The sequence below is a fragment of the Juglans regia genome, chromosome 13 (genome assembly GCF_001411555.2).
Source record: "Juglans regia cultivar Chandler chromosome 13, Walnut 2.0, whole genome shotgun sequence".
Lineage (NCBI taxonomy): Eukaryota > Viridiplantae > Streptophyta > Magnoliopsida > Fagales > Juglandaceae > Juglans > Juglans regia.
The window spans coordinates 1,443,029-1,470,970 of NC_049913.1; the positions used below are offsets into that span (position 1 = coordinate 1,443,029).

The window sequence follows — 27,942 nt, forward strand, 5'->3', positions numbered from 1 at the left end:
GATGACAAAAGGACTCTCTCAATAAAATCTTATTTTTCTTCATCAACCTCTTGAGGAAGACAACAACTCCAACAGGAAGAGCTTCTTCTTTCTTAGTACAGCTGAAAAAGAGAGGCCATGAGAGACTGTAAACGAGTATATTATAGTGGACTTTTCCTCCCCAAACACTTGTGGACGTAGGCAACATGCCGAACCACGTAAATATGTGTGTCCTTTACTTTTACTTTATCTGCACTTATTTTTTATCCACTTCCATGGACGTACGCGTTGCCATCGTACAGTCGCACTGAAACACTGCTGGGGGCTCCAAACAATACTGATCAAGGCCCAATCGACTTAGTGGTCCGGAAATGACTATTTCTCTCCCTCCGGCCTATTGTACGATTTTTCAGCATCAATAGTAGCACCCTCTGTGGGATTCGTTTCACTTTGTAAGAAAGATGTGAGAGAATGTTAATTTTTCAGTACACTGAATAAAGGACAAAGCGAAATGAATCCCACAAATGTTTCCATTGTTGATACTGAAAATATCTCACAACAGGCCGGAGAGAGAGAAATAGTCATTCCCGGTCCACTAAGTCGACTGGGCCTTGATCGGTATTCTTTGGAGCCTTTAGTAATGTTCCGGTGCGGCTGTACAGTAGCGATACTTACGTCCATGGCAGTGGATAGAAAATAAGTGCAGAAAAAGTAAGAGTAAGGGATACACATATTTACATGGTTCGGTATGTTGCCTATGTCCACAAGTGTTTGGGAAGGAAAAATTCACTATAATATACTTGTTTACAGTCTCTTATGGCCTCTCATTTCTCACTGTACAAAGAAAGTAGGAACTCTTTCTATTGGAGCCACTGTCTTCCTCGAGAGGTTGCTGAAGAAGAAGAAGAATATTTTATCGAGAGTCTTTTTGTCATATGGCTGAAAGCTTTTTATATATCTCATTGTTGCGTGTGCCAGTCTGCAGTGATGGGACCAGATCCATTTGTGTGTGTCAACTTCATTTCTCTTCCTACTTTCCCTCTTACTCTTTGACACTTGCATGCTCTCATGTCTCTCATTATATTTTTCTTGTTTCCTCTCTTGTCTCTATTGATGGCACGGTGGGCTGGGTCCAACTATGAATTATGATATTTTTTCTCTCCACAAGTATGTGTGTTTGAGTTTGTATGATTCTGACTCCCTCACAATCACAGAGAGATTAAAGGTTCTATGTAGAGTTTCCAATACAAATTTTCTTCAAATCTTTTGGAGAGAAACCTGCGTTTTGGGTGAAGAAGATTTTGGTTTAGGATGAAATTTTCGTTTCGCGTTTGAGAGTCACAGAGGTCTTAACACATAAAAATAAAATAAAACCATGTTGGCTGATCTGTATCGTGCGTTGTGTAGATCTTTCGAGCAGAAATACTTTTTTCTTATTTCAATCCCTCTAATAATAGATCTATAGATCTGGTAATACCTATTAACTATTTGATAAATTTATATTTGTAAAGTTCAAATAAATCAATGATGAATGAGTAATGACTATGTATGATCGAAGCAAGATCGGGCACAATGAGTCTCAAAATAGATCCATTTATTTCATAAAAATCACTGATTTTTTTGTTTGGATATTGAGTAATGTCAAGTACAAATTTTAAATAGAGCAGTTTTATACAAGTTTTTTTGTAAAAAATAATGTTTCACTATTAAAGAATAGTTTTTTTTTTAAAATATTGTACAAATCATTTATCGTAAATTTATTTTTGGCGTAGGTGTCATCAAAGATTCAAACGGACCAGAACACGAGACCAAATTTAACCGGGCCTGAGCCCGACACAGTCCATCACAACTGAGGTCAGCTGTTAGCCCAACCCAATAAAGCACCCGGGTCGTTTCTGTTTATATATCTCATCGTCTTCACTAGGTTTTGAGCTTTTGAGTGTCCCCTCTCTCTCTCTCGGTCGCAATATGGTATGGATCTCTGCTTCTCTATTCATTCTCAATGACATTTGTTTTCCATTGTTCTTTAGTTTTCAACTTTTCTATTATTTTTCTTTGCTCTTGCTAAGGTTTTTTTTGTTATTCCGTTGCGATTCCCAGCCTAAGCAAATCCACGAGATCAAAGACTTCCTTCTCACCGCAAGAAGGAAAGATGCACGCTCTGTGAAAATCAAGAAAAGCAAAGATGTTTTCAAGTTCAAAGTTCGTTGCTCCAAGTACCTGTACACGCTTTGCGTGTTCGACTCCGAGAAGGCTAACAAGTTGAAGCAGTCTCTCCCTCCCGGTCAGTATGAAAAAAAGCATTACTTTTTGCCGGGATCCACAAATCATTATACCATTTGATTTTGTCGATTTATTGTCTTAAATCTGGTTTTTATTTTCTTCAATCCTTTGGGTACGTGGTCAGTTGGTTCTTTAATGCTTTGAAGATGATCTGATGCTTCCACTTTTTTTGCTTTCTTTTTGCTTGCAGGTTTGAGTGTGCAAGACGTGTGAAATGGGGACCTTGACTGAACCAAGCGCGTCATATGGTTATTGGTAGAAAAGAATGGGTTTTGTTGTTTTATTGGATGCTTTTTCACATTGGTAGAAATACCTCGTTTGTAATGGATTTGGGCTTGGTGTTCTCTTGAAATCTAGGAGGATGTCATGAACTCCTTAAACGCATTTGGAAACTCAACTTTCAATTTTGCGTAATTGCAGTTTTGGTTTGGTATATTTGGCTTGCTTGTTTGTTTATTTGTTAAATTCTGGATGGTTGAATTGGATTCTATAGCCAATTGATTTGTCTTTTTTGGCTTGGAGTTTTCCCTCTAGCCTAATCGATTTCTTCAAACCTGGTTTGAATTTTCCAACTACGAGTGATGCTTCCGGGACAGGATACGCTGATGTAGGTGAGACTAGCAGCAGCAAACTGCTGCAGAGAAAATACAAGTTATAGTGGGTTGTTGCAAGACCATGAATTTGTTGCTTCAATGCTTCGTCCAAACAAAATGGGCCTTTTAATTTTTATCGCAATGTTGTTGGTAGGAACAGAGTTGATTTCATTTTTGGACCTATGGTGGATCAAGTTGAGTTGCAATTTGCAAAATGTGTTATATAACTTGGTATTAAATTGGTCAAGAACACAATGGCTGGCAGGTGCGGGTAACGTGTCTCAGTAACACTCAAATCACGACTATATACCCCTCTCAATCTTCCAAGATGACTAACTAGACGAGGGGGTACAAGTGCAACTGTACAACTAGTGCACGATTTAAATTATCGGAGAATCCAAACCTCATGGTGTTTGTGCTTCACTTTCCCATTCGGGAAAACCAAACGTCAAGTGAGAGTCCGAGAGAATTCTCAGCTTCCCCGAGTACCAACCCAAGGTTTCAGAGACTCTAGTTTTCGGCTTTTCATTGGAGTTGCATTATTTGTATTGTCTGCACTTTTCCATTGATCGCTCTCTCTAACGACACCTTTTGTGTTTAGTGTTCTCGAAGGAGCATTCATCTCTGGTACATGGTTATGCAGCCAGCTCGGATGGCATGTAACTGTCCTACCTCGGCCTGGTGACTTGCATTGAATGCCATTTTTTATGGCAGGCAATAGGAGTTGTAATTCTAGAGGCCCCAAGAATGGTTCATAAAGAAACAAATATTTTAAGCCCTATAATATATGTTCGCAATTCGGCGCTGGGTTCAAGATAAGACTGGTAAACTGGCTTGTTTGGATTCGCAAGTCATCTCAGCTCATCTCAATTCATCTCAACTCATCTCACTACTATTCATTACTATTCAGCAACTTTAACTCACTACTATTCACAACTCATCTCATTACTATTCACAATCTATCTCAACTCATCTCAAGTCATCTTCGAATCCAAACATCTCCTGATCTCTAGAGTATTCAAAGTTTATGCTACACCCGGTCCTCTGCACCAGTAGGCAAACCTCAAAGCCTGAAAAAACTTCAACTGCCTGATGATGAACCTTCACCCTCAGCTAGATTATCACGACTTTCAACATTAAACCGTCTGAAAAAACTTCAACTGCCTGATGATGAACCTTCAACTGCCTTGCCAATTTCAGTATGTAGGCCGTCTCATAAGAGTAATGAACAGGCTGCAGTTGCAAAATCACCTGAGCATCCAGATATGCATCACAGGAAAAGCACTAGACCGACAGATCACTGTTTCCCAAAAGTAAACAGAGCATCAACAAGACAACTTTGCAATACGTTGCAATACAAAATTGGCAATAATATGTTAGTAACCGAGAGGCAGACAATGATTCGTCTGCTGGTAATACTGGAGCATGTGCTTGTTCACAAAACGGCTGCAGAGCACTTGCTTACAGCATAAACATAACCAGTTTTCACTCGGGTGTTGAAACCTATACATTGACGTCAACGTCTCCACAGTTAATTACAAGTTTGCAACACATAGTTCGATGGGTGGGCAGCTTTGTTTGAGGTAAACAAGTTGCCTCTAAAAGTAGCAAACTATAAAGAATAAGGATAAATATTATTTAGTCCATGATTTTGTCTCCTCATTTTTATTTTTCGTGTATTTTATTTTTTAATAGTTAAAAAAATAACTATTAATGAATTTATTATTATTTTAAATAAAAAAAGGTGCAATTATATTAATTGTAATTTTAAAGAGACAAATTCATGAAACTGAGCACCAGCACCCAAACAATAGTGTTGTTACCTGAGAGAAGAGGTGTTGCCGAGAATTGACAGCTTAGTGCTTTTTGTTGTGTTTTATATGGTTTTTTTTCTTGGGGCAATGTAGCAAGATTCAACTATAAAATAGTTGAAGGAAAATGACAGATGCACCCATAAAATGCATTTGTACCGATAAGACTTTTTTTTTTTTTAAGATTTATGTTTGTTTATATTTTAGTATTGTATTTTGTATTTTTTTTATTTTTTAAAAAATACATAAAAATACTTTAAAAATTAAAAAAAATTATGCTATCGTACAAAGTGTGGTAGAATTTCTCGGCGTTAGTGTCACCGTCAAACTTGTTTCGTGAGGAAAATTACAACGCCGTTCAACCATTTAATAAATTAAATTCAATAAAAGGTTTTTTGGGCTAGAGCCCAATTAAGTGGGCTGGCTTGAGTTGGGCTTGTACGTTTTCATTCCCCGAAGTAGGTTCGACCCGACTAGGGTTTTGACTCCACTATCTATAAATTCGACATATCCTTCATGCCTCTCGTCTTTGTGGTGTTGCTGCGTTCTCAAGGGTTTTCTCAAAGCCTCTTGCTTCCGCAGCTCTCTCCAATTTCCCCTTTCTCTGAGACACAGAACAAGATCATGGGGCACTCCAACGTGTGGAATTCTCACCCCAAGAACTACGGCCCTGGCTCCCGCGCCTGGTACGGAATATCGCTTCTTCTCTTCCAACTTGTTTGGTCCCCGAGAAATTATCATCTTCCAACTTGTTTGGTCCCCGAGAAATTATCATTGATTGAAAGAATAAATCTAACTTGTTCCGATCCTTGTCAGGCTCTTGATTCATTTACAGAGAGTTATTAAGGGTTTTTATTCTCTCGTAGTTTCTTTCTGTTCGGTTTTGTTTTGTGCCGTTGGTTGTTATTCTGATACTTGCGGAAATAATCATAGAACTCACTAAGATGGCTTGAAAAAGGATGATTCTTTTCTCTGGCAGAATATATATGTATTCTGTATGATCAGAAAGATAACTTTCTTCAAACTAATATGATGCTAAAAGACGTTTGCTACGAAGAAAAATGTTAATTGAAAAGAAATTAGTTTCCGTGGATTGGAATTTTAGGGCTCATGCCTTGTAGTTGTGATTTTGTACGTGGTCTCGGATTAGCTTAAAAAGTTTGAAGGTACTGACTTTAGTTTTGTGTTGCCTTTTTCTTTGCTTGATAGTCGGGTTTGCGGGAATCCCCATGGGTTGATCAGGAAGTACGGCCTCATGTGTTGTAGGCAATGCTTCCGTAGCAACGCCAAGGAAATTGGCTTCATTAAGGTATTATCTTTCTTACGAGTTTATTATATCCTACTCAGAATGTTGGGTTCTGATTGTTTCCTAATCTGATCTGATTTTGGGTGGATTCGGTTTTTTTCTTGCAGTACCGCTGAAGGGTTTCGTCCTTCTGTTCCACAAGAGCAAGGGCTTTGGCTTAAGCATGATATGATATGTGGTTTTTAAGTTTGAAGAACCTCTAGATTTTCAGTTTTAGTTCTATGTAATGTTTAAACCTGAGTTCAATGTCGGGAGTATGAATTTTTTTGCTTCAAATGTTTGAAGATCATTTACAAATTATCATTTTGTGTTTGCTGCCATTGTTTGTCGTACTCGTCATTTAGATTTTTCTCATGAGTAATGGAATACTTCTAATTGAGTATCAGACCTGGCTACCTCCTCTACTTGTTTTAAAAAAATGGTTTTGGAGTTTTTCATTGTCGTTTATGTGCAACATGACTGTTAGTTCTTCCTTATATGAATGGTACTGCCGGGATATGTCTTCCTTGATTGGCTAAAGCTGATTAGGAATTGACCATTTTTCATAGTTCATAAACATTGGTCGTGAGTCTAGACCCAACACCGATAGAGATTGTGCTAGTCTGATCCCTGGGGTGCCACTGCCTACGGTCGCTGCCTTGAGCGCGGATGCATGTCTTGCGCTTTTTTTTTTTTGTTCTCTCATTTTCTGTTTTTTCTGCTGCTGAGAGATTGGTGTCTTTGGTTGTTGGTGGCCCAAGAGTTGTGATGCCATGTGTGGAGAAATCACGCGTAGCTGTATAATTCTTCCAATTACTCCATTTAATGATGTATTGGTCTCTAATTTTTCATACGCAGAATTTACTTCTCTGGTGTATAAATGATTCACGCCAGCAGTCCAAGTATCGATTGCTACAATAATTGTTTTTAGTCTGTTACCTACAAGTAGTTCAAACAGAGCTCGAGAAAGTTTCAATTCAGGGGGCGAGAGGCATATTTCGTTGTGGGGGGTGGGGGTCCTATCGTACTCGTATCCACACGTGTGTGTATATACGGTAAATATATTTAGTAAATTAAGTGGGCATAATACGCTGGTTAACAAAAAACCATTCATCATCAACTCGATATGTGTGCGCTTACATGAGTTACTCTTTAGTTCATCAACTCTATTTATACATCATTTAACTCTAAAATATTCTTCCATGCAAGACGCAAGTGTAGTGTAGCGTAAGTATAAGTTGGACAATCTGCAAAGCGATAAAAGAAGAAAGGGTTAAGGTGGTCTAATAATTGTTAGCGTTTCAATGTTTCCTTTCGTATAATATGAGTTTAGGAAAAGAAGGGATGTAAGTGCTCGGGAAAGAGGGATGGTGGTTAGAAACAATTGAAATGTACGGCCCATTTCAATTCCGCTGTTTTATTCACAACCAGATATTTACTATACGACTGCATGAGCTTCTTCTACTACTGAGAGAAGTAATATTGTTGCAACTTTAGGAATAAACGATGCAATATGCCAATATGTACTCCTAAAGACATTTGACTACTGAATGCTTGCTTATTTACTAGGAGCCACTGTCACTGGGGGAGCTCATAATCTCACATCGCAATTAGCTGCTGTTTGAAACCTAATTAAAATTAGGTGGCCACTCTTTGCTTGCAGCAGCAGACTTGCAAACAAATTCATCTGTGCAAACCACAGGTAGTCCTCAGCCTTATATCTCTGCTTGCAATATGTTGACGCTGCTTTACTTTTTCATTTTTGCAGGCTTTCAATGTGAGAATATTGGAAATGGATCTTATTCTGTTACTTCTTTTCGAAAACCATTTACTAGACCATTTAATTCGGTGGCTTGCGTTAGTTTTTTTTGTGAAACAACTTCCTTCATTGATAACATGTTGTATCATGATCTGATAATACATTGGAGTTTCCTCCATGCCTCTTATGTAATCTGAAACATGTAAAGCAGCTTTAGCTAGATTATGGGCAATCAAATTGCTCTCCCTGTTTACATATATGACTGACTATACATGTTTTCAACTTTGCCATTGTAGCTTCAGTGTCACTTATGATCATCCCAAAGTAGCGTCCATTTTGATTCTTTAGCATATTCCTCATTTTCCCTCGTTAAGATTTTGATTATGTCAGAAGATGACCTTCCTCATGCCCAATTATGTTCCAAACTTTGCTGTTGTCTCAGCTGCTATGGCCTCTGCTATATTAGGATCAGACATTAAGTCTTGTTTTTTTCTCAAGGTTGCCAAAAAATTACCAACTTCATCTCTTACTGCTACAACTATTCCTATTTTATAATGTTTTTTTTATCAACAACCATATCCAGTTAACTTTACAAAATCCTTGAAGTGGACATTCCCATTAGAGCAGCACTACACTTTTCGAAAAAAAGCTCCCGAATACACTTCCCAAATAGCACATTTCAGTTTTTTTTTCTCATATATTTTTTTAATCATCATGAATATTTTTTAAAAAATAAAAAAATTCATAATATTATTAAAAAACACTTATTTAATCACAAAGAAAAAAAAAATCATTTGGAATATTTTTTAGATTCCGAATTCGAGACGTTCAACATTTCTCTTACCATTAAACTGTCCTTCTATTTTCTGCACCGACTTAAAACTCATGTCTTGCGTTGGTTTAATCGTGGGATTGTCCTCCTAATAATTTTATCTTCAAGTCTACATCCAGCCGCCTACCCTTTTTTTTTTTTTTTTTTTAATGCCTCCTAATAAAAAAGTGATGTAAAATATATTTTATAATTTTGTAAAATAATTTTATTGGTCTTAGTTGCGTTTACACAGTTGTAAGGGTATGATCATTCTTTAAAAAAAAAAAAAAAAGGTACGATCATTATCATATACGTGCATGAAATTGAAAGATCACTGAAGTGTAGAGCTTGCCAACATTATCAGTTTCAGATGATATGATGCAGCCTAACAAATCAAACTACTGATGTAAGCCTAGAAAATTATAAGCTTGATTCATATATATCTTCACTTACGGGTAAAATCATCTTCAAACAGCGAAAGCACAAGCCAGCCAGCCATACAAGTACCCGAAACAATCTATTTCACCAACCTCCTCGATCGGCTCTAAATTTCTGCTTATTTTTTAAGCATTTTAGAATATTCCTTTATTATTGTCACGTCATTTTTTCTTTTATAGGAAATTACATATATCCGCGAAAATGCGATTTTTGTTAATAACAAAAGTATAATGTATTATAATGTTATTACCTATATTGAGTATACATCGAAGATTTATTAATTAGTGCTCGATACAGCAAACTTGCATGATCAATCCAAAACTATATATTTGAACTGCATGTGCATATATATATATATATATATATATATAACCTAGCTAATATAATTAGTGGGTGTACGTACGTGTTACTTTTAATCCAATTATTTTATAGAGTGTACGTACCTTAAGTCACATGGCCTCGAAAATCCCAAAGCTAGAACACCAATATTTCACAATGTATATATAATAGCCCTATATAGCTAGCTTATATATAAACCAAACATTAATTAATATTCTTATTTTATTTTTTGCCCCGCTCGTGTTGGAAAAAATATAATCGGTGGCTGAGGCTCTACTAATTGAATGGGATTTCTAACTGGTTCATGAATATTGTCGGTTAGTAATATAATCATTTGTTTTTTATTGGCTACATGTATTTGGTTACACCAATCTCTGATCTCACACATCATGATGTTGATGATCATGATCATCAATTCATGTATTCTACTATATCCTTGTGAAATTATTAATTAAAAGTGCAGCATTTAGGGTGTGAATCGATAACTCCAAATATATTAATTTATTTAGTTACTAAAAAGCTAGCTAGCTGTATTATTAATTAGGTTGATCGATCATATAGTTTAATCGACATGATAGTACTTTTTGACAAGACCTAGCTAGCTAGCTGGTTCGTTCTAATTGGCTATTTCTAATTTGTCATTACTAGGTGCTCTCAAAGAACTTTTATTATTACAAGGAGATACTAAACTATACAATATTACAAAACAAGTAGCTAGATTTGTTCACATTACATGCATGCATGCATGGGGATGTCCAAATTAGTTTTCGATCGTAATTATTCGTACGTTGCTTCCATCGTTGGTTTCGTCAAGATCACGTACTACTACGACATATATAGAGATCAATATATGAGTGTCATGCAGCAAAACCCAAAACTAGTGATCAGCCATATTAATTGGACATGGAGTCGATGATTTATATATATATATATATATATATATATAAACTTTCGAATGTGATCAGTAAATGCACAATATGCATGGGTTATTTCTTTATTTATTTAGGTAATTATGGATGTGACAAGAAAATTGCAGAAAATTAATTCGTGGAATTTATTTAATTGCAAGAAGTCTGTGAACTAAATTCCAAGTGTACAAGATAGAGATGATGAGACTGAGAAAGCAATGCTGGTGTGACTTGAGCAGGTCGAGACAGGGGGGAAAAGTTGAAGCAGTGTTTTCACCAAGTAAAACTGCGTTGAAAGCAAAGGGATACATAGATAGATAGACGGAGACTGAAAGAGATGGGGCATCTTTTATGAATCTAATTATTTAGTTTATAATTAAAACAAGTGTTGTCGTTTTAATTTAATCAAATTTGGTTAGGGTTGTCGCCCCATCAACCAATGTTTTGCTTGAGAGCCCTTTTCAAGGAGGTTAGCTCATTCATCTCTTTCCTAATGGGGTAATCTCTCCCTCCCCAACCCACCCCTCTCTCTAACATTCTATTTAGTGGCCGATTATTAAGTAATGATTTGAAAAAATTAAATTATTTATTATATTTTATATGAAAATTAAAAAAAATTATAATAATCGAGTGTATATATCCTCCTTATCATATTAAGATATTCAAAAAATTTATCAAACTTGAGAACCTCAAATATGAGAGATATAATCACATAAAATAGGCTCTACAAAATTTATTGTTGGTAAAAAAAGTTATATGATTAATAATAAAAATAATACTACTTGTCCCAACAAATGGGTCTCGACATGTTTGGATAATTTTTTATTTATTTAGTGATTAAAGAATTGTCTTTAAATGATATTGTAATTTTTTTAAAATGTGTGAGAGTATATAAAGAATGATATTGTAATTTTTTTTTTTAAATGTGTAAGAGTATAAATGGGAGTATAATAGTCCTTGTTTTTATTATTTAGTGATTAAAGAAGTATCTTTAAATGATATTGTGAATTTTTGTTTTAAATGTGTAAGGACATTTAAATAATGAATGAAAAAAATAAAAAAGACAAAATAACCTTATCGGAACCCATCATCAAGCTACACCTCGGTAAGTACAGCACGAGTCATAGTAAAAAATATTGTAGATCTCTTGGTCATGAGTCTCTCCCACTTGAGGCTAGGCATGAACTTGAGGAATATTTTGAGAGTTTGAAATTTTCTATAAATCAGACAATGAATTACTGAGAATTTGGATCCCACACTCCAACTTTAATAATAACGCACACGAAAAGGAAAATCAACATAATTATTCTTAAAGTACAAAATCAATGTTTCGCATCGATACAAGGAGCCCTTACGGGTCAGATTGAGAAATATAAGAAATGTTATAGTCTGAAAATAAAAATAAAAAATTCATAAAAATAAAACAAACGAAGTCTGCTTTCCATACAAATTTCTCGAGAGGAAATTGGCCGAGGAACCATAAATACTGCACTTATTAGTTTAAAGCAAAAACCAACTTCAATTAGATTATCGTAACGCCCCTCTAAAGATTCACTAAAACCCAAGTGCAAACCCAAAAGCACGCCTGCGACCCCTCCCAAATCTCAAACCTCAGCTACTCTCTCCCACTCTCAATCCAGAAAGAAGAAAATATTACGGACTCCCGGTGCTTCTTCTTCTTCGTCATCCTTTGGTCTCCGTTTTAGAAAAACTTATTTCTCCGTTTTAGTTTTTTAGTTTATTCCAAAAATCCCTGATCTCTGTTTGTGGGTTCGGTCTTGGCCATGAGAAACAGTGGGGTTGGGTGGATTGAAATCGAAACCCTTTCTTACAGAGGCAATGTGAGAGATTTGGGGTGAGAGTGAGAGGAAAAAAACTTTACAAAATAGCCCTATAATGGTGGCAGCCATTTCTGAAGCAGCTGCTTCCACTAACCCCAAAACCATTTCCCAACAAGAAGAAGACCAGCACACCCATCTGCAAAGACCCCCTCTGCTACCGTCGGAGAAAGACAATGGCCCCAAAAATGGCCTTGGAAATCATGCTAGAAGACCCAGAGGCAGACAAGTCTCTTCCAGGTACATGTCTCCTTCTCCTTCTACATCTACTTCCACTTCCACTTCCACAACAACAACAACCACGGCCACTTCTTCGTCATCTTCAACTTCTAGACGATTCCCGTCTCCTTTGCTCTCTCGTTCGTCCAATTCCACCCCTTTATCGACCTCATTGTCCTCTTCCACTGCTACAAAACGGTCCCAATCGGTGGACCGGAGGCGACCCATTACGTCTCGGTCCATGAAGCCGATCCCCGACTCGAAACACGCCAATGGCGCTGAAGTATCTGCGGCTACTAAGCTTTTGGTCACATCTACTCGGAGTTTATCGGTGTCGTTTCAGGGTGAGGCGTTTTCACTTCCAATTAGCAAGACGAAGGCGCAAACTCCGAGCTTGAGCAATGCGAGGAAGGGTACACCGGAGCGGCGAAAGGGGACCCCCGTTAGAGGAGGAGATCAAGTAGAGAATTCGAAGCCAATGGACCAGCATCGGTGGCCCGGTAGGACCCGACAAGCGAATACGACTATCTCGGGTTTGAATAATCCCTTTTTGTCGAGGAGTTTGGATTGTGGAAATGGTGGTTTTATAGATAAGAAGATAGTTGGAATGGGATCTGGGAAGGTTGTTCGGGCATTGCAGAATTCAATGGTGACTGATTGGAGTCGGAGGGCTTCGTTTGATGGGAGGTTGAGCTTGGATTTGGGCAATTCAGCTGAGTTATTGAAAGATGTTCGGAAAAACCCGGATGCCAATTCAGCAAATGAATCTTCTGTGCCTTCTGATCTCACTGCATCTGATACTGATAGTGTTTCCTCTGGTAGCACTTCAGGAGTGCAAGATTGTGGTGGGATTGTTGCCAAGGGAAGAGGTGGGGGGCCTCGAGGGATTGCTGTTTCAGCAAGGTTTTGGCAGGAGACAAATAGTAGGTTGAGGCGCCTGCAGGATCCAGGGTCGCCGTTGTCGACGAGCCCTGGGTCAAGAATGTCTGTCCCAGCAAAGTTTGTTCCTTCGAAAAAGTTCGTTAGCGATGGTCCATTGTTGTCTCCACGAACAATGGCTTCACCTATTAGAGGAGCTACACGGCCTGCATCACCGAGTAAGCTTTGGACATCTTCAGCTTCGTCCCCATCAAGGGGGGTTCCTAGTCCTTCTCGGGTCAGGAATTCTCTTACGGGGTCATTGAGTAGTAATTCAAGTAGTTCACCTTCGATTCTTAGTTTCTCTGTTGATATTCGGAGAGGGAAGATGGGGGAAGATCGTATTGTTGATGCACATTTGTTGAGGCTTCTATATAACCGTTACTTGCAATGGCGGTTTGTGAATGCGAGGGCTGATGCTACTTTCATGGTGCAGAAACTGAATGCTGAGGTATGGTTATTTAGCTGTAAATTGTATTATTTCCAAAACATAAATTACATTAATCAGAGATGTTAAAAGTATCCCATATATTATGAAGACGTATTTTTGCAATTTGTAAAGTGTTCTTTATTGCAATGGTTTTTATGTGTTTTCTGTTTTCATTTTTCCTACTTTAGTTGTTTATCTTGATTATCTCTCAGTTAAGTCGCAATCTTTCCTCACAAATTGCAGATTTCTCACTTACTCATTGCATCAATCAATTAAGGCCGTTTAATTTAGCTTCTATGAAAATCATGAGCTTGGTCAGCTTCTCTGTGCCTGAACCCATGGAACGTGAGTTTAGAAATGTTTTCTAGATAAGCCCAGAAAAGCTAATGCCTAACCTTATTCACGGTGGCATCTCTGGCCGCATAAGATGTAATGAAATCAGTTAGTTGCTACACCTTTCAGGTTTATCGTGGCAAGATTTAGTCCACTGGTCTTATCTGAATGTTTTTCTTTGCATCAGAAAAATCTGTGGAATGCATGGGTGACAATTTCAGAACTACGGCATACTGTCACACTTAAAAGAATCAAGTTACTATTGATGAAGCAAAAACTGAAGCTAGCTTCCATCCTCAGGGGACAAGTAAGATTCAGAGATTTATTATGTTGCAATTAGTTCTATGTTTTAAATATACTTAGCTTGTAAGTATCCAGTGTTCAAAAAAATATGGGACAGACTTGAAAAACCATCCATCTGTCCACTTATATAAATGTTAAGAAAATTAATCGATCATCCACATTCATGTAATGTAGAAACATTTCGGTGCACTATATTTTCCTTAGTCATGAACACTTGTATCAAATGTTTTGGACACTATCATGGCAGTAGAAGAATTTGTGGTTTTTTCTTTTTATTTAGCTCTTACGAGCTGCAGCTAAAATATTATCTACAGGAAATGCGTTTCAGTATGGAAAGAGAAATTGGCTATCTGCTTTGCTTTGGTTGTGTTAATTTTCCATTTTAAGAGCCTTAGTTCTCTCTCTCTCAGGATGTCTTCATTTTGCAGTGATGCATTTCTCTTTCAACAGTACTTATAAAAAAAAAAAAAATCTCTTTTAACAGTGTTCCCCCATGGAAGTTCCTCTTTCTTCTTATATTGGAGCAATAAAAGGAAAACTGACTATTAGAACCTTGCTGCTTGGTTTTGAGTTATCTTTTGAATTTTCTGCAATCTGCATTTTCTTTTAGTTACGATTATCATGAATTTCATCATGCTCAACTCTAATGCTTGTTCTCCTCAACCTTGGCTGAGTTCTAGAACATGGTAATATGTACATCTCGATGTACTTGGGTGATGCATATCTTGGTTTTACATAATTAAGAAAAAAAACAGAATCAGAAGGCCGAGCTTAGATAATTTTTAAAAGGAAATCCTCAATGTCATTAATGGGCTGTTTAGAAAATCTCGAGGTCCCAAATACATGCTTGTGTAGAGCATGATATGGCCTTATTTGTTTATTGGCTTGGCAATTATCTCTGTTAAGATTACAAAATTGACTTCGTTGGTAAAAAAGTACCCCCTATGGATCCCAGATGAGGGTTCCCTTGGTGAGCTACTGACTCCAACTAGCCTGCATTTTTTTCAGGTTTGGTTCCTTTACTTTTTTGTAATTTTATGGACATGGATTCCTGCTCTCCTCTCTCTCTCTCTCTCTCTCTCTCTCTCTCCCCACCAAAAAATATCTTATACTTTTATCAAAACACATCAACCTTCCAGAGGGTTTAAATTAGTATGCTTTAATATTGCTTGGAAACTTTCTTTGATCGTATTATTTTATCTTGGGTATGCTGCTTTTAGGACGTACTTTCTTGAATGTTGCACACGGCCAAAAGTAACATTGGTTTGAATGCTGCTATTTGTTTATTATATTATTTCTACATCCTGAATGAAGTTTGTTATGCTTGGTGAATATAGTTGAACGACTTGGAAGAGTGGTCCCTTTTAGATAGAGACCACTCTAGTTCTTTGCAAGGAGCAACTGAAGCTTTGAGGGCCAGTACTCTCCGTCTTCCGGTTATTGGAAAAGCAGTGGTATGTATCTTAACTGTTTGTCTTAATTTTTGTAGACACAAATCTAATCTTAGGGGGGGCAAATTGGCTCATCAAAAGCTCAGAAATTGGTGTTTTTGAGGTTGTGAATGAATCTTGCTCTATCTTATCAGGCTGATATTCATAACTTAAAGGATGCCTTGGGTTCAGCAGTTGATGTGATGCAGGCAATGGCATCCTCAATGTACTCTCTTTTGTCAAAGGTTATCCCATTCCTTCTCCATTGAATTTTTTTTTTCCATTTTTAAGGCTTTGCACTCAGCTAATGACATTATAGTCATAAGCATTATGAAATAAAGTGCTTTTATTAGAAGAAATGCATTTAACTTGTGTCCTAAAAAACTTCATCTTTTTGTTTTTTTGTTTTTTGTTTTTTGTTTTTTTTTTAATAGGCATTGCCCAAGTACACAAGATGGTATACAAAAGGTAACACCTATATAGGAAGAGGAAATAGAAACTAGAAATTCATGAAAATTAAGGCCACGAAAATCTACAGCTGTGGCCCATAGGAAAAGAGTGCTGACAATAAATAATCTAAGTTCTTCTAATAAATGCTCATCGTCTTCAAACGTCCGGTCATTTCGCTCCTTCCACAGGCAACACATAATACATATCGAAACCATTTTCCACACTGCTGAGATTTGTGGGAGACCTCGTAGATTGGTCCAACTGGCCATGAGCTCAATCACTGTGGCAGGCATCACCCATGCAAGATCTAACCTGTTGAACACTTCATTCCATAACGTTCTAGCGACCTCACAATGCAACAAGTGATCTACAGTTTCACCACTTTTCCTGCACATGCAACACCACTCTACTATGATCACCCTTCGTTTCCGTAAGTTGTCCAATGTCAAGATCTTACCTTGTTGTTGCCCATACAAAAAATGCCGCTTTGGGAGGCGCCTTATTTCGCCAAATCCCTCTCCATGGGAACTCTATGTTCTGTAGTTGCGAGAGTCTTATAAAAAGAACGGACCGAGAATATACTTTTACCAGTGGGTATCCATCACATCGTATCAGCGCCTTGTGTTCTCGGTATCATGGTGTATAGAAGACCAAAAATATCCTCAATGCTGCCAACTTCCCAATCTTGGGCCGCCCTGGTGAAATTCACGTTCTATCAGACTAGGTCCCAGAGAACTCCATACAATTAGCCACTGATGCATCTTTCTCACATTCTAAAAACTGAAGGGAAAGAATTCTTTAGAGTGTGATCTCCATACCACCGGTCAGTCCAAAATTTTATTCTAGACCCATTACTCAACACTAGCCAAGTGTGCCTACCAAAAATCGCCCACCCTCCCTAATTTGGAAAGCTTCCAAATTCCTACTCCATAAGCCCCGTGAACTTCTCTAGTGCACCCCCCCCCCACCCCCCAAAAAAAATAAAAAAATACCTCCATATTTAAGTTCCATCACCGGCTTCCATAAGGCTTCTGGTTCCATGTTCTATCTCCACATCCACTTCCCAAGTAAGGTTCGATTGAAAATCTTTAATTTTCTAATACCCAACCCACCGGAGGAGATTGGAAAGCATACATTATCCCACTTGACTAGATGAAACTTGAATTTCTCTCCTAACAAACTTCACAAAAAATTATGATAAAGTTTCTCAATGCGGTTTGCCACACTTGTTGGGATTGAGAATACAAATAAAAAATACGTCGGTAAATTCGAAAGAGTATTTTTTATTAGAGTGATCTTGCCACCTTTCGAAAGATACAATCTTTTCCAACCTGCCAATTTGTGTTCAATCTTCTCAATCACTGTATCCCAAATTGATATAGACCTTGCGGCTGCCCCTAAGGGAAGACCAAGGTAATTCACGGGAAGAGAGGAAACCTTACATTCAAGAGTATTAGCCAACTACCGGATATTGCGAACATTACCCACTGACACCAACTCGGATTTATCAAAATTCACTTTCAACCCTGATGCCGCTTCAAAACAAAGTAAGAATGTCTTCAATGCTTAAATTTGGTTTTGTTTTGCCTCACAAAAGATCAGTGCATCATCTACAAACAATAAGTGAGATATATTAATGGAGCCCCTAGTAGGATTGCCAACCAAGAAGCCATCAATAAATCCCCTGTTCACCAAGGCGAAAATCATTCTGCTAAGCGTCTTCATAACAATGACAAATAGGTGTGGGGGACAAAGGATCTCCATGTCTTAGACCTCGGGAGTTGTTAAAGAAACCATTTAGGCTGCCATTCACCAAGACTAAAAACTTCACCATTGAGATACACCATCTAATCCACGAGCACCATTTCTCCCCAAACCCACACCTCCCAAACAAATAGAGTAGGAACTCCCAATTAACATGATCACATGCCTTCTCCATATCTAATTTGCATAGGATCCCCGACTGTCCAGATTTTAGTCTATTGTTTAGACATTCATTGACAATGAGAACTGAGTCCAAAATTTGTCTACCCTTCACAAATGCATTTTGGGGTTTTGTAATGATCCTCCCCAGGGCCTCCCCCTAGGTGATTTGCGAGCACCTTCGATATGAGCCAGTAATCTTTCACCTCCGATGCCCCAATCTTCTTGGGAATAAGTGCGATAAATGTGGCATTAAGGCTTTCCTTAAAACTTTCCAACCGAAAAGAATTCATGGAACACTCTCATTAAATCGTCCCTCACTACATCCCAACATGTTTGAAAAAATCCTATGGAAAAACCATTTGGGCCTGGTGCTTTATCTTTGACCATTCTCCTTACCATGCTATGAACCTTCGTCTCCTCAAAGGGCCTCTCCAACCACGAGGCTTGCTATGTATCAATGTACTCAAAAGCTGGTCCATCGAGCTTTGGCTGCCATCCCACCTGTTCACAAAGCAATTGTTCAAAAAAGACATAGTAACATGCTCCCTAATCACAGGAGCCTCCACACAGTCCATGCTATCTATTTTTAACATCTCAATGTTGTTTGTTCTCTTGTGAGAGTTGGTCACTCATTGGAAGAACTTTGTCCTTCGGTCTCCTTCTTTCAACCACAATGCTCTTGATTTTTAACGCTAAGAGATCTCCTCCAATAACGTAACCCTATCTAGCTTTGCCAATAATTCAGCCTTTTGAGAAACTTCCTCCAGGGAAATAGCCTGACCCGCCTGTGTCCTCTCTACCTCCTGAAGCTCCTCCAACATCTACTTTTTACGGTCACCTACATCACCAAAAAATTGAGTGTTCCATGACTTTAAATCATTCTTTAGAGCTCTCAATTTACTTGCAAAAATGAAACTTGGAGTACCATTGATCTGATATGAAGACCACCATTGCCAGACCCTTTCCACAAAACCTTTAGTTTTCAGCCACATATTCTCAAATTTAAAATACCAACGCCCTCCTTGAATACCCCCACAATCTAGTAATAGTGGAAAATGATCCGAACAAAGGTGAGGCAACCTCTTTTGGCAAAGGTCCGGATGGTGGGTTTCCTACTCCGATGAGACTAAGAATCTATTCTATCTAGACCACGTATGATTATTGGAGCATGTATAAGCACCTCCCATGAGAGATATCCACCAAACCCAAGTAAAAAATACACTCTGAGAATTCTGTCATTGCTAGTCACAACCTGCTGTCTCCTGAATGTTCGCTTGGGAGCCGTATAACGTTAAAATCACCACCTATGCACCATGGTAAATTCCACCAGCTATGGACTTCGGCAAGTTCTTCCCACAATAATCTTCTTACTGCTGTTCAGATTCGGCCCTTAAAGGCCACTGAAAGCCCATACAAAATTATCATCTACACTCTTAAATGAACATGCCACTGTAAACTTCATCTTTGTTCTTGATTACATATAAAAAAAAACAAAAACAAAAACAGACTACCTTTGTCAGTGTTCTAATTCTTTTACACAGCCGATCCTTAGGCCAGAGAAAGAAGGGGCTTTGGCATAGGTAAGAGCCAGCATAAACCTCTGCAGTAATGTATGAGTACAATATATGAGTGCAACAGTGCAAGATGGATTCACCATATCTGAACGTGTATATAGAAGCTGTATTAATACAAGTCCTTTGCATTTGGGTGAAACTGCAAGTCTGCAATACTTCAAAGAGAATTGTTTTTTCAATTCACTTAACGGAATCCATATATATTACTTTGTTTTCTTTGCTTAGTTTTATAAATATTACAACTGTGACCTAAGCTTTTTAGATTTTACCTCAGCTAACCTTGTGCTTTATAGTTATTAGTATCCAATGCTTAACCCAATCACTTTTTTCCATAAAGACCCTCTCAAAGAAGATAGTCATACAGTGTCCAATGTAACTCAGCATATTTGGTATGTTATGAATGGAATTAGTCAGAAAGAAATCAAAGATTTTCAGCCAAGATTGATTTTTATAAAGTCGGAGATGTAACCTAAACCCTTAATTGTCAGCCTTTTCTGTCTATTGATATTAATAGTGTAATATGTAGTTGCAGAATTTATTGAAGTGTGCTGTCTATAAAGTTTCAGCTCTTCATAGCTCATGCCCAGTATAGTGGTGGTTGTAACTTGATTGTAAATAGCTTTTGATGTGGCCTGTGAAACGAAAACCAGTCAGTCCAAAAGAAAATTTCTGAATTTGGCTTTTCTTTGATTTCAATATGAATATATTGATTGAAACCATGACCATAGCAGGAGAACGAGTTATATTCTTTTGTTGTTTAATTTTTTTTTTTTAATCTTAGCATTATACATAAATTGAAACAAATCTCATAATTAGAGTAGGAGGATCAATAACATAGAAAGACAGTATTGCTCCTCAGTTGAACTTGTGAGGGCGAGAATTTGCCTCTAGACTCTTGAATCATATATTTTCATTTTGATCTCACTTAAATAGGGGTGTGCTGCAACTTTTCTTGTCTCATAATGAGATGGATCCCGTCAGAAGACCAAATATAGAAGTCTCCAGAAGTTGCTTCATGCCTCGATCCATTACCACTTATTTACATTTCACCTTAGTTGTGCATAAATGTTTGAGCCAAGCTTTAAAGGATTTTTTTTTTTTTGAGTTGGTGAATGAGGATGGTACTCCTTTGGATGTGAAGAGTCCTGCAAACCTGAACCTAAAAGCACTGACTGCAAAATGTTTTCTTGTTTATGCGGCATCTGTTTCCTTGGCTGTCGGGGGACTTTGCTTTTAGTTCTTTGCTTCAGTGCTCCACTTTAATAGTAGAAAGTAGAGTGATTCAAATCTTATCGTAGCCATGGCCAAGTACCAAAAAAATGGATGCATAGAAATAATTATAAGCAGGTTGATTGAAAGCCATTCTTCTATACTTGGCTTCACGTCATATATCTGAAGCCATGTAATTCACAGGTAGAGGATGCAAACACCTTGGTGAGTGAACTCGTGAAGGTGACTGCAAAAGAACAGGTTTTGCTTGAACAATGCAAAGATTTTTTGTCCACGTTGGCAGCCATGCAGGTAAATTTAGCCAACCTTTTTTTCCTACGCTCATAAATTTTTATTTAATTTTTGTAATCTTATGGATTACTTTCTTAAATCTTCTCACAGGTCAAGGATTGCAGCTTGAGAGCACATACAATACAACTTAACCGTGTACCAACTACCAGCAGCCTGACTACACGTGTGAACTGATCTTTTTATACTATTCAACTCCAAATGCTAACATTACACGAAAGAAGCAGCCTTACCTTTCTTCAGTTGATGGAGGCAGCATTGGCTTCTCGTTTGGCGTTTTTGAAACCTGTTTTGTTTTTCTGATTCTCTGCCATCTATATGGGGTATGTGAAAATTACAGAAAAAAAACACTACTCTTCTCACTAATTAGCCGTACACAAGTACTCATCCATCATCGGGCAAAGGGAATGTATGTGTATATATGTAATACTGTTCGGATATCTGTTAAATAGTTCATCATCATATTCTTCATCCTGCTGTGCTCTACTGGTTTGGTTGTACATGTGATTATTTTGATGCCTGTGTCGATAAAGCATTTGGGATAGGGTTATTCCTGTTAGGGTCGAGACGTCTTGTTAAAAGTAAAAAGACCGGCTAGGCTGCCGATGAGAGATTTGAGAGACGCATGAATTTGAGGAATTTGACTGGTTTGGTCAGCGACAGCTCACGTTAGACTTCCGGCGCATACGGAAGTAACGACCAGAAGAACCCACAACTAACATGCGCCGCCGGGGACACCGAACCTTCCTGTCCTTTTTTTCTGTATTAGCCCGAAATAAACCTGTCGGCTGTATATATATATATATATATATTTTTTTTTAAACACTTTTGAGGCCACACATCCTTGGTGATGTGAACCGAAACCTTGTCGATATGAGAAGAGAGCCAAGAGTTTTTAAGTTTTGAGTTAAAAGAGTGGAGATTTCATATTTTTAAGCCTCTTGGAATTTTGTATAGCACGACTTTGCTTTCACAGGGAGTTTGAGTAAATAAATGCAATCATTAATTGTTAAATGAGCTTCAAAATCCATGCAACTTCCAGCATGAAACGCCCAAATCTCATCTTCCAGGAATTTTATAAGAAAATTTGAATGAGAGAGTAATCAAAACCCAAATCATTTATATTCTAGTTATTATGCATCTAGGAGCAATCAACAAGAGGTTGACCCAATACTTTTAGCACTCGGCCCGAATTGTTGCATATGGGGATCATGCATCATCAACCATGGAGATGCGGTGATGCATCAATGTTACTATCAAACTAGCAATTTGCATTAAAAAAAAAAAGACTTTATGCAGGCCCCACTCTCCAATTAGAAGAAAAGGGACCGGGAAGCTGCCTGTTGCTGGTGGAGACAGACCGGAAACAATACCTTTATTATGATGACTTCCCACTAATAATAAACATCTCTTCCTAAAGTTTTCCTTCCCATTAGACATGATCAATTCCTTCAGTACAATAACATGTATACTATTTGTAATTGTGATGGACATCTAGGTGTGACGTGTCTTATCCTAGGGAACATGATCTATCTTCTATATTTTATTAGCCTATTACTTCGAACAGCACCAATATTCCAAGCCAATTTCAACATATATATTGAATTATTAAAACCAACTAATTAAGTTGCTTCTCATTTCTTACATTATTATTGTTATTTCTCTATTGTTATTATTGATCGATTAGGTCATGTCATGAGTATATATACCATCTTTGAAGTTGGGGATCAACTGATTGATCAATTTAATTAATCCCACGACCCAAATCGATAAACAACATATAATATATTTTGCAAAGAAGTGTAAATAATATGAAAACTGCTATAGACATAAATAAATTATATAAAATAAATTCACAAATTAATATAATTTCATAGAATCTGTTAGATCTATTTTATAATAAAAGTAATTTTACAATCTGACATCCTACATCAGTTTGTGGATTTGCTTATATAATCTTTTTGTGGCTAAATATTTTCCAAATAATATTGAACCTGATCAGCTAAGTACATATGAGTTGGATGATTCTAACCATATCCCAGAAAACTACATATGCTTAAAGAAGCTGATCATATTTTCTCTTTTAAACTGATCTTATGTTAACATCTCATATTCCTCTGATCTTTAGATGTCCACACCACACCCCCCCCCCCCAAAAAAAAAAAAAAGTCAGAAATTCAGTGCCTACAATTGCCCAACTCGCCAGACTTGGAAACATGAAATTAAAGCCCGATAACGAAGATCATCAAGTTATATATAGACTCACATATATATATATATATATAATATTAATTAGCTAAACCCCAAAATAGAGAAGGAAATACATTAATTCAAGTAATTTTACGTTTCAAGTCCCTCTCAAACAAATAATCTCAGAATCTTTCTTTCACTACCCGATCCCTCTGTAATACAATTACCACCACTATAATCACTTCCAACCGTCGTCGTTTCGGACTCCTCAGACGGGCTCCTTCTCTTCCTTCCTTTCATTCTCTTATGCAAATTATCATTACCGGCTGTCAAGCAAAGATCCAGATCCAGTGGACCCGCACACCGCTGCTTGTTGCCGTGGGCTCCCGAAGCATCAACATCCGGCTCAGGCATCGAAGCTTGGTCGCCAAGAAACTCCGGTAGGACCCGTAAAGCGCCGCCTCGGAGAACCGTCTCCACCGCCGATTGGCACACCTTCCAGTTCCCTGTCAAAAGTAGTCCCACCACTCCGTTAACCGGATTTACGGTCCGTCCCACCGCTTCAAATAACAACGACTGAAACAAAGCTAACCAAGAAAACAAAAGAAAAACCAATACTTAACGTCAGTTTCTAAACAAGCCTGACTATTTAACCTAGCTTCACTGTGAAATTAGAATCCTAGAGCATCTGATTGTATACTATGAAAACATATTTGCGCGTGTGTACACATAAATATATATATATATATATATATTTATGCATACATACATACCGGGTCTTTGGCGTTCGGGGACGCCGGAAATGAAGGACATGAGACAGGCACGGCCAAAGAACTTGGCGACGAAGACGGTGGCGTGCGCTTGGGCTTGAGGTTTTTCTATCCATTGCAGGCATTGTCGAAGCATGCAATTGTCGCTGCAACCCTTTCGAAGAACCCTACAGCCATTGCAACTCATGATCTTCTGCACATTAATTTGAAACCCGAGATTCAAGGAGAAAGGAGATGAAAAACTTTTCTTGATGCAGCTATAGAGAGAGAGAGAGAGAGAGAGAGAGAGAAGAGAGGAGGAGTTGAAGACAGGCGAAAGCTGTGGTCTCGAGGAGGATATATAATGTGAGTGTGCATTGGAGCAAGTGGCCGGTCATTATTGGAGTGATTAGACGTACTTAACCATGGTTAGTTATAGTTTGTTTTTTTTCTTTTACTACTTGGGAAGGAGATTGGATCATTGGTTCTCTTGATGAGAAATTAAAATGTTGTCAATTGATCTTCAATGATCTTGACAAAATTATAGTCTTTAGGTGGTGGATCAGTCGAGATTATTTATTTATTTTGTGTGAATATAAACATTAATGTTGCCATATATATATATATGTATAAAAAAATCTTATTGTAAGTGATTTTGTGCATCAAATTGTATACTAATATTAAATATAAGATAATTGTTTAATGAAACAGTACAAATTGAAGATAAAAATAATTTTTGTAAGACATAATTAATCTTTTTCTTCTCTCAAGATTTTTTTTCTTTTATTTATTTTTTAAATAAAAAAACTATATGAATCTTAATATGCGATTTGATACGTCAAACTGCTTGTACCTAACAAGCCTCGTATAAAAATCATCGTTAGGAGTGCTTCACTTAGATTATCGTGTTATAAGATCAGACGACTTTTCTAGATAAACCACATATACATACATACATATACATATATATCTATATATATATATATATATATCTAAAACCTGATTAAATTGTGAACCCTTAATGATATAGCATGAATTGAAGCACTATGGTTTTAATTTTACTTCAAATTAATTAGATATATCCCCATATATATATATAGTCTTAATTAATTATAAAATCAAAGTTGACAGTCCAAAGTTTTTAATATTTAGATATAAATTATGACCTTAAAAATGTTTTTTTTTTTTAAATGCCCCGGTGGCACGTGCCACTGTTGTCTAGAAGGTGGAGACAAGGGGAGGTGGCTACTGGGGTTCCATTGATCTTCCAAAGAAGTGGGTGAGAGGCGGCTCCGCGTCTCCGCGAATGGTGAGTCGACTGCTCCACCGTTGATTCTCATGCATGAATACTGTCTCCCAGCATATTTTTTTCCTGCTTCTAATTAAATAACATGATCAGCAAATGTCTTCGATTATCGAGAGGCGCCGTACGTACAACGTAACAACACTGATCATCTTCAACAACGTACTTCAAGCGGTATTCCATCAAGTCAATCTGGGTTTCCAACGTTCATTATTGGAGCACGGATATATAAACGAAAATGCTAAGCGTCCCGCTCTATGCATTGTTTTTATTTATTTTTTATTTTGTTTTGTTTATTTTTATTTTTACTTTAGAATTAAGAAAGTATTTTTTTAATAATATTATAATTTTTAAAATATATATATTTAAAAATACATACAAAAAAAAAAGTAAAAAAAAAAATATGAAAATAACTAACGAGAATAAAGTATACTCTCCCAACTCATTCTTACAGTTCAATATTATTGTTGAAATATTTTATTTTATTTTTTAATTCTTCTTTTCACTTAGTTATTAAGAAAATATTTTTTAAATAATATTGTGATTTTTTTATTTTTTAAAAAATTATTTAAAAATATAAAAAAATACATGTAAAAAAAATAACAAAAAAAAAAAAACCAATTATATGCAGCTGTAGCGGTGGACGTAGCAGTACTACTGGCCACCTGTACATCATGTAAATGACTACTAATGAGCATGCTTTCTTTTGGGTAAGCATAGCTTTTTATATAATTTCTTTATTAAAGTCTAATCTTATTTTCTCGGTTTCAATAATGCAAGAATCGGCAACCCAAATGTAGAACCAATAGGGGGGAACTGATCCATAATCATGGCAATTCATAAACCTAAACAAATGCTAAATTCTATACTATACACAATATTCTTTAAATGTGGGTCGATCTGGCTGGCTGGCTGTATCTCAGCCTTGATAAGTACTGATGGGCACATGAGAATTTCAATTTTAAGACTAGCAGGTGAGTGGCTGCAGTTACAATGTGCAAAAACTAGAAAAATAAAAAATAAAAGAAAATGAAAGAGTTGTCACTATATATATAATATGTACAGCATATATACTAGAATGAAGACAAGGATCATGACGATGGTGATGAGGCGGAGTCCTTGGAAATATAGTGGCGACTCGGGTACGTGGCGTAATATTGATGCGATAAGGACCACCATTTGCATCAACCAATTAACTAATTTAAATGCTAAAAAAAAAGAAAAAATTAACTAATTTAAATGCCTGTTACTATAGTATATGTCCCCACCACCGAAAAAAGTTTTAAGTTTGTGGAGAATGGGATTCGGATTCATGAACATGGTTTTAACTTTCACACAGCTCACTTTTGGCTTTTTTATTTTGTTTTATTCGAGTTTTATTACATATAATTACTTTTATATATTCTTTATACATTTTACTGATGTGATTGATCAAACAGTTTAAAGAAGACGCAAAAATGACTGGATATAAATTTTTTGTTAAATTAAAGATATACGTAATTATATATATGGATATGAGACGTATATAATAAGTTGGATTGGCCGTGCGCAATAGGCTTTGAGAGGGACATTTTTGGCGTTTAATTAATATATCTTTATTTATTTATTTATTTTCAGCACAAAGTAGTCTATTTCAAAGTGTCTCTTCCATGAACTAGAAAGACATACGGCCTTAATGAAGTTTGGAAAGGGCACTTGCTAGCTAGTGTTATAAGCAGACACCATTGGTCTCGATCAGCAATTTTGAATCTAACTGTTAAAATAAAGATTAAAAATAATATATAGAATTAGTCTTTTAGTGCGTTGATATGATGGACATTCTCCGTCAATCTTTAAATGTAATTTTTAATTTCTCGGCTGATTGGCCTTTGTAATAAACGACTCTAGCTACAGATAATTGCATCTTTCCAATGGGTTGTCTTTAATTGATACTGATCTCCAGCTGTATTCGGATACATGTTAATTAAACAAGATCAGCTGAGTAATTAATCACTTAATTTTTGACACGAACAATGTGCAGAAAATATTAACCAAATCGATCGATCTAATAATTAATTTAAACCTAATTAATAGATCAAGTTAATTAACTGGTTGCCGCGGCACATTTATATGCGGCTTATTGTGATGGAAATCTTTCCTTTTTTTTTTATTTTATTTAAAAAGGGTATGCGGAGAAAGGGTAGTGATGCCAGAGATCAAAAGAAAATATAAATAGTATTGTGACGATCATTTTGAAGTTTGTTTGTGTATTTCAGATGTTGAGATTTTGTTTGTTTTGATGGATGCCGGATTTATAACTCTCTTCTCAATGTCTAATTCCTACCTTGTTATGACTTTACTGTTTACTGTTTTAGCTTCATGTGTGGGGAAATTAAATAAATAAAACAGTATGACCGACAGTTTTTCTTAGGGGTGGGCAGCGGGGCTCTGTACCCCGCCCCCGTCCACCCAGTGGGGAGAAGGGCCAAGGACCAGCAGGGGCGGGGTGCGGGAAAGAATCTCCAACCTTGCATCATGTGGGTAGCACTCCTAATTTTTTTTTTTTTCGGTTGCAT

General features: G+C 36.9%; 4 protein-coding genes across 5 annotated transcripts; 3 read left to right on the top strand and 1 right to left on the bottom strand.

Annotated features, from left to right (window-relative positions):
- Positions 1–1,887: 1,887 nt before the first annotated feature.
- On the top strand, positions 1,888–2,697 carry LOC108996070 (60S ribosomal protein L38-like). Its single transcript, XM_018971830.2, has 3 exons — positions 1,888–1,950; positions 2,080–2,263; positions 2,453–2,697. The coding sequence occupies exons 1-3, from the start codon at positions 1,948–1,950 to the stop codon at positions 2,473–2,475; spliced, it is 210 nt and encodes a 69-aa protein (XP_018827375.1). The 5' UTR covers positions 1,888–1,947; the 3' UTR covers positions 2,476–2,697.
- A 2,467-nt stretch (positions 2,698–5,164) lies between these two features.
- On the top strand, positions 5,165–6,391 carry LOC108996289 (40S ribosomal protein S29-like). The gene is made up of 3 exons (XM_018972097.2): positions 5,165–5,352; positions 5,876–5,975; positions 6,080–6,391. Exons 1-3 carry the CDS (start codon positions 5,183–5,185, stop codon positions 6,086–6,088), a joined length of 279 nt encoding a protein of 92 aa, XP_018827642.1. The 5' UTR covers positions 5,165–5,182; the 3' UTR covers positions 6,089–6,391.
- Positions 6,392–11,703: 5,312 nt separating this feature from the next.
- LOC108996290 (QWRF motif-containing protein 2-like) lies at positions 11,704–21,616 on the top strand. The gene is made up of 6 exons (XM_018972098.2): positions 11,704–13,632; positions 14,132–14,251; positions 15,585–15,701; positions 15,833–15,922; positions 21,041–21,148; positions 21,239–21,616. The coding sequence occupies exons 1-6, from the start codon at positions 12,103–12,105 to the stop codon at positions 21,320–21,322; spliced, it is 2,049 nt and encodes a 682-aa protein (XP_018827643.1). The 5' UTR covers positions 11,704–12,102; the 3' UTR covers positions 21,323–21,616.
- A 1,774-nt stretch (positions 21,617–23,390) lies between these two features.
- Positions 23,391–24,425, bottom strand: LOC108996076 (LOB domain-containing protein 38-like). 2 transcript variants are annotated; one of them, XM_018971838.2, is made up of 2 exons: positions 24,109–24,425; positions 23,391–23,841 (listed from the first exon to the last, which is right to left on the bottom strand). In XM_018971838.2, the coding sequence occupies exons 1-2, from the start codon at positions 24,290–24,292 to the stop codon at positions 23,504–23,506; spliced, it is 522 nt and encodes a 173-aa protein (XP_018827383.1). In that variant the 5' UTR covers positions 24,293–24,425; the 3' UTR covers positions 23,391–23,503. The 2 variants fall into 2 exon arrangements, with proteins under 2 accessions (XP_018827383.1, XP_018827382.1); XM_018971837.2 differs by having other exon boundaries at positions 23,391–23,922; positions 24,109–24,424.
- Positions 24,426–27,942: the final 3,517 nt, after the last annotated feature.